Source organism: Platichthys flesus, chromosome 17 (assembly GCF_949316205.1).
Source record: "Platichthys flesus chromosome 17, fPlaFle2.1, whole genome shotgun sequence".
NCBI classification, from domain to species: Eukaryota; Metazoa; Chordata; class Actinopteri; order Pleuronectiformes; family Pleuronectidae; genus Platichthys; species Platichthys flesus.
The window spans coordinates 14,152,509-14,166,782 of NC_084961.1; the positions used below are offsets into that span (position 1 = coordinate 14,152,509).

The 14,274-nt window shown below is 44.1% G+C and overlaps 1 protein-coding gene across 1 annotated transcript; it reads right to left on the reverse strand.

The window, feature by feature from the left end:
* Positions 1-1,099: 1,099 nt before the first annotated feature.
* On the reverse strand, positions 1,100-13,856 carry LOC133972838 (SH3 domain-binding protein 5-like). Its single transcript, XM_062410422.1, has 9 exons — positions 13,507-13,856; positions 13,008-13,070; positions 10,182-10,310; positions 5,656-5,820; positions 4,709-4,839; positions 4,385-4,427; positions 3,985-4,201; positions 3,486-3,857; positions 1,100-2,340 (listed from the first exon to the last, which is right to left on the reverse strand). Exons 1-9 carry the CDS (start codon positions 13,588-13,590, stop codon positions 2,168-2,170), a joined length of 1,377 nt encoding a protein of 458 aa, XP_062266406.1. The 5' UTR covers positions 13,591-13,856; the 3' UTR covers positions 1,100-2,167.
* Between the last annotated feature and the right edge of the window lie 418 nt (positions 13,857-14,274).

Genomic DNA, 14,274 nt, shown 5'->3' on the forward strand with positions numbered 1-14,274 from the left:
TTTGCACTTATCAGGAAACAGAATTACATTTTGAGGATAAACAAATTAAATGGTAAAGGAAAACTTGGCTAGTAACATAACAACTTTATGTTGGTAGCAGTCAACAATGGCTTATTTAGGTCATTGTCTGTTGATCAGATCTGTCTGTTGTTCAAAATTATAATTCAAATACTGAACACTCTGTTCTCAATGAAATACATACAAAAATATCTGTCCTAAGGCATTAATTACCTCCACCAAGGACGTTATGTTTTCATTTAGTACTTGTCAATTCCATCAGGATCTGATAGGATCCAGATGTATTGTATTTAAATGTGATTTCATAAGAGATTGTTGGGCCTTGGCAGAGGTATGCAAAAAACACTTTATCTTAAGTGTCTGTAAGACCAATTCATGCTTCTCCGCTTTGACGGACACGGACAGATACACGCTAGGCGCTAGCGTCCTAGCCACCATGCTAACTGCGGCGGTAACTGTGCAAAAACCTGCCGGCACAACTCTAATTCCACGGCTATCATGACACTGTTTCTCAAACAACGACAGGTTAGAAGCAAATACTTGGTAGTAGTTAGTATCCGGAGTCCCTGCTGACTGCGTGTGGAAGCTGGGGGGGGGGGGGGGGGGGGGGGGGGGGGGGGGGGAAAGCTAGCTGCTTCTGTGTAGCTTCAAGTAGTGGAATTAGCAACGCAGCGGACCGGGGAACCGCTGCGCTTAGAAACGATAACATAAGAATTGTGACCCGCTGGGTGTCACTTTATTTTATTTAGTTACCATCGTACGCTGTTTGTGAAAAGCCAGGAGCGGGTAAATAGTGAACGTGGACTTCTTCTTAGAACTCATGAGGTAGGCTTCTCTAAGCTCGTCTTCCGTTGCGCCACCTACTGTTCTGGCGCCAAATTGTTTTCAGCACCGGAGAACTATGAATCAACATTGGCCTTTAGTGTCTATGAGACAGCTATACTACCCCCCCCCCCCCCCCCCAACACACACACACACACCAACACAAACAAACACTCACAGCAATATAAGCTTAAAGCATGGGGTATTATATGTTTGCAAGGAACAGTCTGCCAGATCCAAAACAAAATTTGACCAACACTAAAATGTTACATGAAGCACATGTTTATTGCTCATTTTGTGTTAAACAATGACAACAGTAACCACAAAACATTGTTCATATACAAGAATATAGGGGTATAAATATAGAATATCTGTACTACAGGGTAGTACTTGAACGTTTGTCAAAAACAGACACAAAAAATAAAAAAATAATAACTGCATATGCCTCACATACGAATCATCACAGTTGGTGATTTTCAGGTCACACTCAAGAATACATACTCACTCATTCACAAATATCAACGGAAGACCGTTCGAGGTCTCACCAGATTCAGTCACATGTTAGGTCTCTTCAGTTTAGCGCTCAGAGTGCTGCTCGTCCTTCAGTTTCTTCGTTGACAACTATTCCTAAGAAATAGGCTCAACATTTTGCATCAAAATAACAGCGGGGGTTTTAAAAAAATCAAGGAAATGATATAGATGATTTACTTTTTTCCTCCGGGTTTTATTCCTAATGTCGAAATGCAGCGCCAAAGACAAAGCCTCACTCTTCATATTAATGCAGATTGTCTTTTGGTGCTGCAGCGTGACGAATTTTGACATCAAGTAAAGTTAATCATATTAACTTTGCCACACACTGTTAAAGAGAGGAGCAGCGGCCTCTATGATATGTCGCACTGCTTTAATTCACACAAAGATGGTGTTCTTCACACAGAAACAGAGCTATAGTGAAATCAGCTTTCTTATATGAAGCAAGGAGGTTTATGGGTAATGTGGTTTACTGAATAACCCTGTCACTAATAGTGTTGTGAAATACAGACCAACACTAATACTGTCCCTACTCATATTTGTTTATAATAAGCTCACAATTTATTCACAGTAACACTGATATACTGTTGGTCAAATACACGACATGTAGCACCATTACTGTGACACCATCTGATGAGTATTGTGATATATTTCCAGCTCGGTCTGGAGCGAGCGGCTCGATCTCTCATTGCTGACCACGAGCACTTTATCCTGCCCTGTGCCGCATCTTCTGCCAAGGAGTCCAGTCTTTGACCTGACGCCGGGCGCGGCGAGTGTTTTAAGGGATGACGGACGCTCGTCAGACGCTGTTGTGTAGCACGATGGCAGAAGCTGAGCTGGAGGAGGCTACTTCAGGATTAATGTACTGGGGGTCTTTTTCGTCCCCAGAGTGTCCTTGTTTTTGTGCAACAGTCAAAGTTAGCTTGCTCAAACCGGCTTCTAGTGTGGCCTCTGCTCCCTCTGCTCTGTCACCTGGAACACACATACAGGAAGGAAGAGCAGGCGCTGGTTAATACATCTGCAAGCTAAACCAGGGCTACTTATTAAAACCCAAATATTGTCCAGAAAGATTAAATGATGGATCATGGTGTTTGCAAATTATAAAAACAACTAGTGAAGTTTTACTGTTCTAAACTTGCCTGTTTATGGAATGGGCTGTTTTATGGTATGTGTTGATGTTGGTTTCATTTTCTGAAGTTGTAAAAGTGACCTGCAGTAATTAAGCCATGTCAAGTTAAGTTGGACTGCTGAACCCCTGAGGCTGCTCCACCGCTGCTTCACAATGAACGGATTTTTCACCAGTTTTTTCAAAGTTCAGTGAAGCTCAACTCAGTACAAAGTACCCCAAACTGGAGAATCAATTGTTGACTATATCAGTTATGCTGTTGAGTCCCAGTCGACACTGCACAAGCACACTGGTCACTGATTGCCAGTTTATACAAAGTTCAATAATATTGAACATATCTCGTGTCCATGAAGGGTTCTCAAGATATGCGGGCCAAATACAGAGAAACATTATTGGAAAATCTGTAGATTGATGTAGAGCAGAAATGATAAATAATACTCAAATTGATTTAGTAAAGCCTTTCAATTTCATTCTTTTAAAGCAGATTTGATAGTTCTGAGAGAAGATATTAGCTCCTGCATCTCATCATTTGCTAAAGCAGTTTTCCCACATGCACTTCAACCCTGAACTTTTCTAGGCATTTACCTCGAGGAGATTTATCTTGGGATATTTTCCGATCAGTTTAATCAAAAATTAAACACACATCACCAGTAAAAAGTCTGTGTAATATCTGACAGCGCGGATGTTTGGAGAATATTGTCAGGAGGATTGACGGCGAGAGATTGGTTGCATCGAGGACGTCACTTTTTTTTATCCTGATTGCTGCACGCTCTACCCAGGAGTCACCCATCACCTGAACCACACAGTATTCCCGATAGGTGTGAACAAGTCTGACCCACACAAGGCAAAAAGGTGTTTACAAATATTTTCTAAAAAGATCAATTTATCTTTTATATGCTTCAAAACTAAAATTTAGAACATATTGGATGAGGCGTGGCATCAGAAGGCAACCAACAAATGCATGGTGACGTGACGAACACAACATACACACCTCTCTCCTGGTCGCAGTCTGGAGAGGAAGCTCCGCTGCACTGGCTGCGAGGGCCAAGGAGAGGTGAGGCATGCCCAGAACCGCACACCGAGTCTGAGTCATGAGAGCTGCTGGGGCTCACTGACTTCAGGCTCCCGGGACAGGAGGAGGAGGAGGGGACGGAGGACAAGGTGGACATGTAGGAGAGGGGGTAAAGGCTGGGCGTGTCGAAGGGGGAAGGGCTGGGCGTGTCGAGGGGGGTGGAAGCGGAGGTGGAAGGATGGGAGGACGAAGAAGAGACTGACGAGGGCAGGGCGTCTGGTGAGGAGGTGTTGGTCTCCTCCTCTGAGCTGCCACTGTGACCGCCCTCTTCGTCAATTGACACTGACACCACTGAAACACACACACACACACACACAGATATGAACATTAAACATGCAGACACGCCGATCCAACAACATAACAAGACAAAACAAATAGTGGCTAGATGAAATGAATGGCGAGCTATGCATACACTCACTTGACAGGCCGTCTGACTCCATCTTGAAGTTGGCGATGTCCTCGTTGCTTCCATCTCCCTCGGCGCCCACACCCTGCTCCCTGGTGCCCATGGCGAGGGAGCGTCGCTGGGCATGTATCTCCTCTGAGATGCTCTCGAGGCTGCGTAGCGCTTCGCGGTACTCGGCCTTCGCGACCACAAGTTTGGCCTGATGCTCGTCGACCTGACGTTTTAGTTGCTATGAGAAATAAAAACACAACTTCTAAGTAAAACTATGCACAGATAATACATGTACCATATCATCAATTTGTGTATCTATATATCTATTTTATATAAGTGAGCATGGCATTTGGCAAAATACCAAATGGAAAATGCTATGCATCTAAAATCATGTCTTTTGTACGAACAGTACATTATGTACCTCAAGCTGTAGATAGTACTTGGCTTTCAGCTCGAAATATGGTCTGCAGGGGAGAAAAAGAAGAAAAAGTGAGAGAGAGGGCATTAGAAACTGCCTGAAGAATAACACTCCTCAGTGAGCAGTCACATTCCTTGGCTCTTACAAAGGGTGCACACCCCAGCACTGCGCAACCAACGCATGAAACATCTGGATTGCATCAGACGACATGAACATAGGCCCTCTTTCGCTCTCTGTCACACACACACAAACACACTCGCACACGAAGAGGCCCAAGCAGAGGGAGGCTCAAGTCAAGTCGATCGCAGAGGAATCAAAAGAGCAGACCTGGATTTGTTGATGGAGCGTTTGAGCTTCTTCTCCAACTGCCTCATGTGGCTGATACAGCAGTTGTAGTTGGCTGCCGTCTTCCTGTGCTCAGCCTCGCTGCGTGTTCTCGCTTGCTCGGCCTCCATCACCTGAACAAACCAGAAAGACAGTTAGGCCCAAAACAACAGGCTGACAAGTCCAGCAATATCATCAGCCAACAAATTCAACAAACACCCGTCTGTCTGACCTGTATATGGAATGCATATCATATCTGCCTTACTTATGGCATGTATATTCTTAGTGGTCATGGGAAGTGCAGTGTTGAGTTTGGGTAAGCAATATATACTTATTTTAATTTCACAAAAACATATAGACACAGACATTCATAGAATCACTTTTCCCTTTCTCAAGTTGTCTTCAAAGTAAAAACGAATGTGTTTCGTTTCTGTGATGCTTTATATTGAGCTGAATCACAGCGCTCTTATTTTGAATAGATGTGAACTTAGGTCTTGTGTCAATGGCTTTACAGACCTCTGAAATAGCTGACAAATTGTGTATGAAAAGCGGAAGTTAAGCAAATGTTAACTGTGAACAGTAATAAAGCAAATCCAGTTTCCTTTTATCAAAGCCTCAACTATGACATTTTAATTTTTTAAAAACCAGGTGGGATTAACACAAAGTTTTCTAACTTCTGCACCATAGACTGATATAAAAAGCTATGCACACAACATCCAGCACACAAACATTTACATGATAACAAGGGACAGTATATAGTGGAACTATAGGAGGACTCACTAATGACAGGAAATAAAACTGAAATAGCTCCAGAGCATCAACACGGGTCAAGAGTACAGTCCATTACAAACAGGTAGGTTTAGAGCAGGCACAGTGCCGGCACTGACTAACTCCACTTTCACCATATGTCAGTTGTGGTATTTTCTAGCTGTCTTGCGTGATGTGCCTACCCTCTGTGTGGCATGGTTGAGCATTTCCTGCCAGGCGGAGTCAAACTGGCGGCTCTCCTCCTCGAGGAGCCGCTCCTCGGCCAGGGCTATGGTTTCCTTGGCCGCCCGCAGGATCTCCACGGCCCGCTGGAACTCCTGAGTGGCCTTTTGGGCTTCAACCTGGGCCTGGAGTTCAGGGGGAAGGTCAGTTATTATCTTTTCAAATAAAAATAAAACCAGCCTACAGGTGGAGAATATTAAAGCTGTGAATCTCACACTTTCACGATAGACAGGGATTTCGCTCGATTCTGTTGTGATGAGAAGTGACAAGTGTGAAAATGCTGAGAGCAAGTTTAAACCACCGTGCTCATGACAGGTTTGAATGTGTTCAAGTGTCAATTTTGACATGCAAGTTGATCAAATTCCTTCTCACATGGTGTGTGTGCAGCAGGAGGCCCTGTTCCTCATGACAGGAGGAGGGACGAAGGACCTTTGCAGCACACACACACAAACAGATAACCCAACAGACAAATACAGGCTTTGTCACTAAGAAAATCTGACACATTGTGAGTGGGCTCCTCCTGCCCACAGTGACACTCAATGGGAGGATTATTCCCATCACGCTGCTACATATTTGGACCCACTCTCCCACCCTACGACCAGCGTCACTAAAAGGTCAGCTTATTGGATGAACACAAAGATTAAGCTATACAGTCACTCCAGTCAGACTACGTCCAATAACATTAACGTAATCAGAAAAAATCTGGCTGGCTGGAGATTTCTTATCTAATGGACACTTGTATCTTGGAAAAAGGTAAAATGGAGGGTATCGTCATCAGTGGGATTTAAATGTCAACAAATGATGGGGACTGCTAAAATGTCCTGAGCACACCCGTATTGTTTCAGGTTATGTACGCTTAGATTCTGAAACAAATAAAGAGAAGAAGAAATTAAGATATATATATTCACTGATTCAATTACCTGGTAAACCTCTTGCATTTTTAATTTTTGGGAATTGAATTGTCTTACAATGGACAAAAGGGTCGCACAAAACAAAAGTGAATGTGAAACACACTGCTGTTATCTGGCATTTCATTATTATGCAGCTTTTGTAGCTTTTCTTCCCTGCCTGCGTTTGACTACATACTGTAGAACTACAATGGAAACAAACTTGCTGGTCTACTGTGTCTGTTCGTGAGCATCTGTAAGAGAGGCGGTGGTCTAGTGGCAGAAACTTGGACTATGGGCAGAGAAGGTCTCTGGTTCGTCTCTACCCTGTCTAGTGCCCCTGAGCAAGGCACCTTACTCCCCCAACATCTGCTCCCCGAGCGCCGTACATGGTCGCTCACTGCTCTGTGTGTCCTGCACCAGATGGGTTAAATGCAGAGGTTGAATTTGCCTGCCATTGCATGGGTGTGTTGTGCATGTCTGTGCATGTGTTTGGTATGAATAAACATATCTTAATCTTAAAGAGTATTGTGTGCTATTGTTGCAGCTAAATAGCCATTTTAATTACCGAATAAACCAATTTTTTCCCTGTTGGAAACATAAATCATTCCACTGTGCAACTTTTAGAAATCCAAAGGTAAAGTGTTTTGAACACTACACATTAACATTAAGCAGCAGATAAAGCTAATTTAACTTGTTCTCCCAAATAGTCAGTATAGCTCCCTCAGCTGTTCCATTTTTCTCACGGCAACCCCCCCCCCCCCCCCCCCCCCCCCCCGGCTCGATGTTACATTGACCTCTCTGACTCGACCCCTGCCAGCGTCAGCCATGCTCACGATAAGGGGTCGAACAGTGACGTGAGCAAGCAGTTGTCTGCATCGTCTCACACAGAGGTATAGAAACTGCAAAGCTGGCAACTACAGTGTTGGCGTTAGCTGGACATCTGAGAAGTGCAGTGATTAGATATGTTATCCAGGGTTGCCAAGGCTCCTTTGAGAAAGAGAGGAGATAGAAGACAGGGGGGGAGATAACTGCTGCTCCATGCATGTAATCTGTTAGTTTGACAAACTGGCAAAGATGAATCCCTCCTCTATTTGTCTATCATCCTGACCCATTTCCCAGGCTCAGAGAAGGGGGGGTGGATGCAGGGAAAACAGAAGGAGGATGATGGATATTTGATGAGGAGAAACTATGAGGAAGAAAAAGAAAAGGAACTCTGTTTTTTTTTCAGGTTGGAGTCAAAACGTACCCCTCCACCACAGGACTTCATTTACACACTTCCTACTTCCTTTCTCATTAGTGTGTATCCCTAAGAGCTACAGCGAGCAGGGGGCTCAGTGTTGTCAATATCTAAGCTGACAGAAGACAGTGACTTGGTGAGTCTCAGGCTATATCCAGACTACTTCATTATATCATTATATTTGAAAACAGGGTTCTCAAGCCAAAACAATCTCTTGCCACTAGCGTTTACAATAATGTACAACAAGTACGCATGTAAACATGATTGTAAAACGCAGAATTTAACTGCATATCACCTGTTTACAGAGACAACAGGGTGAAGAACACGTGTAATTGATTATCCAAGTCGCCTTCTACACTGGTAGCTGAGGCTGATGCCGGTTGTTTTCTTCCAGAAGGGGAGTGATCATGTGATAAGAGCTGGACGTACCAGTGAAGTGACCAGAAAGACCCAATCATGAAAGCGGTATTCGGCCCAGACTAAAACATGGCCCCGGAGTTTTGAGACGATAACAGGATCAGCCGTGTTTCCAGACAACTTGATTTTTGCAGCTCAAAAACGTCAGTTGTGTGGACACCAGGAGTGTCTGTCACAGGGCTGATTCGTCCTCTAATGATAAGGTAGTAGTTCGGATGTAGCCTCAGTCTTACTCAAATAAATTAAACAGGTGACGAATCTTTGCCACAGTGTTGAGTTACTCAGATCAAAAGGCAGAGGACACAAAATCCTGCCCAAGCATGAGACAGCATGCAAATGACTTGCTTTGTCATCTGTTGATTAACATGATGTCATGGCCACCACCTAATCTGACGCAGAAGAAAACAACGAGATGGTTTTAGTCTGAAACACCACAACCGCCACCTCACTATTTTGTACCATGACTCATCCAGTCCCCCTACTACAGGGTACCATTTGTCACTTGAGTGTGTGTGTGTGTTTGTGTGATTTTGAATCCCTGTGTCGACACCGCTGCTCTGTCTGACACCTCCATCACAAGAGGCTCGGCCCCTTAATAGTGTTGAGAGACGAGGGATGGTGGCTGAAGGCGTAGAGAAAGGTGAAGCAGACGGGCGAAGGTGAGAGAGGGGACACGGGAGACAGACAGACAGACATAACAGGCAGTGGTGCAGAAGAGAATGCTGGCTGAAAAAGGACAGAAGACAGGACAGTGCAGGCAAATTCCTCTACACCCCCCCTCCCACCCCACAAATTTGTTGGAATGTGGGGGAAAACCTCGGGGGTTGGGGATGAGGGATGAGTCTGGTTTATGGATGGGGGCTGAGTTAAGTGCATTATTGTGTGTGTGTGTGTGTGTGTGTGTGTGTGTGTGTGAGGGTCAATGAGGGCAGGCATTGGAGCTACATTCAAGCACATATTTTCCAAGGTAGTCCCTTGGAAAATAGGTCACATATTAAATATTAAATATTCATCCATAAATCATGTCCAGACAATAAGCTAGTTTAACCCAAGACCTTTATCGGCTTTGCTCTGTTTAAACCCCCAGATCACACACACACAGACACACACACACACACACACACACACACACACACACAAAGCTAGAGGGGACTGTTCATCCCTCCATGTGGAAGCGTGTCCCATCAAAATTCAAAACCTCCCAGTAATCCCTAACACTCACATGCAAGTGTCAGGAGCAGGTATGGCAGTTTCTCATATTGCAACACAAATAAGGACCCACACACACACAGACACAAACACACACACACACACACACACACACACACACACACACACATAAGGACACAGTCTATTTCAGTTTGACAGCTCAGCTCTGACACACAAATACCAGCCATCTGATGAATGACTCATAAGCTCCGTCCTTATTGGCTTGCAAAGGGGGTGCGATGGACAAAAAATTCCTGGTGCTATCCAATCTTATCAGAGCCTCCACAGGCTCGAGCAACTAGAGAGTAAAGGACGTGACCCAGTGCAGAGGGAACAGCACAGTTTAGCATGATAACCACTGGAGAACTCGCCCTACTGTATGTCTGCCCTGCAGCAGTGAAGCAAACCTTACACCATTAAGAGTCTAAAACCACACAGAGCAGCAAAGAAAGCGAGTCAGATTATAAGAAATATGGCAGGTATATTGTGTGTGTGTGTGTTTGTAAAAATAGAAATCACATGACTGTGCTCTCTTTAAGTAGATACAAGCTAAGCTCTTTAAACTTCTCATCACTAATCCTCAGTCAGTTTGCTCTCAAATTCTCTATCTGAGTCACTCAATTCACCTCTCCTCTGTGAACACATGTGTGTGTATGTGTGTGTGTGTGTTTGTGTGTGTGTGTGTGTGTGTGTGTGTGTATGTGTGTGTGTGTGTGTGTGTGTGTGTGTGTACCTGTCTTGCTGCTTTGCGTGCTTCCCAGTACGGTTTGGAGTCATCCACAGCTCGCCCAATCTTCTTCACCTGCTCGTCCAGCTTCACCGTTGCTTCCACCAGCACCGCGCGAAACCGCTGACGACAGTCCTGGACACAAACACACACACCAAGGTATGAGAGTCTGAACCTCTCCGACATTGTTAGCCTGAATCTGGGTTTTATGTATTGTGTTGTGTTTTTCATAAGGAAGGACCCCAGCTGGCCCCTAAGATGCTGGGGACACACACCCAGGTCTGATAAACCTGTGGTGGGCCGGCTATAGCAGAGGGTGTCTTGTAATTAAAAAAGGCAGAAACACACACAGACGCTAACTTACACAACTGATGATATTGTTGGGTTGAACCATGGTCCCTCTGTGAGTTATGTCTCCCCCTCAGTAAATGTATTGATCCCTTAAATGTTCATGTAACACCATCAAGAAGTCTAAATTTGTATTTGTCCAATAGTCTATTTAGGTTCAAACTAACTACCTGCAAATTCCAACTACACTTTGTGTTTAGTGCTAATTAGCCAATGATAACATTCTAACAAGCCAAACACAGAGGGTGAACATGTTGCATAGACTCATTAAGGTGTGCATTATGTCAGAGCTGCTAGCATGGCTATAGACCCGTGTTAGCCTGCAGCTGAATCACTGCCTTTCATCCAGGTCCAACCATCAACAAATGTGAAAATTAGTGTTGGCCATTTACCCAATACATTCCCTCCTGTGTTCAACGTTTTAAGCACCATCTACAAGTCTGCATGCCATGTGGCTTCAGCTGCCCTGTTAGCCCGGATCTATTTGGCCTTGTGCCTCCAGAGTGGCTGCTCTAATTCAAGTCATCGCCAAAACCATTAGCCAAACAAAAGCACGTGGATTTCACACGGCTGTAGCTCAGTTTAGCGTTTTGCCTTATCCCCTTTGTGCTGAAATCATGGATCGGGAGATAACAAAATTGTTGTTTTTTTACATCAAGCCCTAGATGGTTGACATTTAATCTATGTTATTCAAAAATGAGACCTGTCATCTCCTAAATTATATATAACAGTTAATATGTAAGTGTGTTTTTGTGTGTGTGTATGTACCAATATCTTTGATAGGACCATTTTAAGGCATAGACAAACTGAGGACATGTTGCATATGCGTACATGTAGATAACAGCAATTATATTGCGGGCTTATGATTTGTTTTGGTGGTTAGATTTAGGTTTAGGACTAGGATTAGGTTTAGGCCCTAAACTGTGATGGTTAGGGTAAGGGGCTTGGGAATGCTTTATGCCAATGACCGTCCTGACTTGCATTTTGCAGAATATGTGTTTGAAAGGCAGCAGCATCTGCATCCTGTCCATTAAACTGACAGTGTTAAAGAAGAGGCAAGGAGAGGGCGCTACAGAAGGCAAACTTCCTGTGAAATCATTACGTTTTTCTTGACTTCCTGTTCCTGCGGCGAGGTGGTGACGCAGCATGCAGTCTGAGAGGCAAAACCTGTGAGCTACTGGTCACGTACTGTAGGTGGTCAAGAATGGCCCAAATGCACATATTTTTGGACTCTCTGTCTTTAGGTCTTTTTTAGCCCCCCACATACACTTATCTTATCATACATCTTATCTTGCTGCCAGGGCATATAAGACGTTTAGCTTATATTGGCAGAGTAGAGAATCCCATCTCTGAACTTGATGTTAACCACAGCTTTTCCTGAGTCCTCTCAATCTACTGTACTTCATCCTTAATCGACTCCAGACCCGGCAGGAAAGCAGTCCCGTAGCCTGACAGCTGCTCGTTCACATTCTTCATCTCCTTACCTTCATTCCTGCTCTTTCATGAATTGCCCTCTTTCTCTGTGTATTCGTCAATGTCCGTGGGTGTATGTATGTCAATGGCTCTATATGGACCCAGCGGTTTCTCAGAAATATTGTCACGGCAATGAAAGAAATGTGACTTTTCAACTTGTGGCATGTAATTCACTAACGCATGTGGGTAAAAAATAACCAGGGTCTACGATCCTGTCTCTAGCTGGAATGAGGCAATAAATAATAATGGCTCAGCCTTGTGCATTCAGATGCTCTCTCTCTCCCTCACTGCCTCTGTTGTTCCATGTACTCCAGCTCTGGTTTGTGGAGTTTGGACTGAAGGCCTAATGAGAAACAGAGGAGACCTACTTTGGGGGAAAACGAAAAACTGCAGCCTCCCTCTGAAATGTTTTTACTTTTTTGTTGAACAGTAACCCCTCTAGCACACATTTAAATACATGTGAGTGCGGTTAGGGAAAAAACTGTCCACTGTTTCCTGCTGCTTCCCTTACAGCCTTTAAATGAGGTTTGTTTGAGTCTGAGGGCGTTACAGGGAAAGGAGGACAGCACTTGGTATTTAAACTATTTGAAATGTGCCATGCAAAGATTTTATATAACATTCAGATTACTGTTATGCTCTACCCGAGCACTGGGAGCTCATTCAGTACAGTGTTATTAAGCAGGAGTGGCACTTTTTTTCCCACATTTTCCCTCAGAGGCAGCTCCTGCTTTTAGAAACATTTCCATTCCATGCGAATCACAGTATTTCAAAGCAATGACCTCGTTGCTAGGCAAATAAAAAAAAAAACACGGAATGGTGTCGGAAACAAGATGAATTGACTCATAGCAGTGATTCATTTTATTTTTTGACAGTTAAACCAAGGGTTCCAAATCTTTGAGAGAGTGAGAGAGAGAGGAGTGCTTTGCAGGGCAGCTCTGCTCTGAGTGGAGTGTTTACCCATGCTGGGTGAGGCTGATGATGATGATGATAGCAGTTTGTGTGTGGACTTACCTCGAGTTCGCTCTCCCACCGGTTAATGTCATCTGTAGACTGGTTTAACTTCTCCAGCTCCCCCTGTTTACACACAACATGGCAACATGGAAAGGCCCGGAGAGGGGGCGAGTTAGTTAGGAAGAGTTAATGTAACTGGAGGCAAAAGTGTGTGTGTCTGTGTGTGTGTGTGTGTGTGTGTGTGTGTGTGTGTGTGTGTGTGTGTTTGTGTGTGTGTGTGATAGAGGGACAAATTCAGTTAAAATCTATTTGTCACCACCTTGGAGCAGCTCATTTAATAACTATAAACTATAAATTATGTTCTTACTTTAAATGACACTGTAACTGCTGCAGGATAATTTCATTTCGTATAGGACTACACTAAATGTGTGGGTGAAAAATACATTAGTCCAAACACTGTCCATCTAAATGTGATCCTCCTTTCCGTCATGTTTCCACATTTTCATGTCAATGTCACTTTCACATCTGGTCACATCTGGATCCGTTAAAAAGGTCTCACCTGGATTCTTGGATCTACTTCTTCTTCCTCCTCCGCACACTGCGACTCGTCCTCGCCGTTGCTGTCGTTTCGTAAAGGATCCATTTTCGGGGTTCGTGGAGAAAGGAAAGCAGGGTCCTCTCTGCGAACAAAGCGCGACCCCCGGGTGCTGCGCTGGACAGCGGGGGGTGTCCAGCAGTGATCCGCCCTCTCTAACCTTCACACCGGGCACTTCTCATGCTCCAGGCTTTTAAAGGCGTTAGAGGTGCGCGTAAAGGAGCGGAGCGCTGAGCTGTGTGCCCAGGGGCAGCGCGTCAGGACGCACGGAGAGGTGACACCACACTTGGCACGACCAGGATCACTGGTCGGGGAGGGAAAGCAAACACATTGTGCAAAGGACATAAAGTTAATTGAGTAATCAACCATCGCACTTCTGGTTTGGACTTTCAAAATAAAAGCCACATGGAAAAGAGGAGTAGCCTTCGTACGAGGTCGAAACCGTCGACTCTTGTGTGGGTGAAATGATTAGTTGATCTATTGGTTAATGAAAGAAATAAAATGACACAAGTATAAATAAATACAATGATAATGATAATAAAAATAAAAATCAGAATCATTAACGACGATAAAAATACTAAAGAATCTATTAATTGCAACATGTCCGATAGGTGTCCAGCCTAAGGCAGGCTTACATGACATTACATTCAGAAAAAGATAAAGAACAAACAAATCAAAAAAACTAAACAAATTCACAGGTAATTTTTCTTATATATGAATATTTGTGGTTCA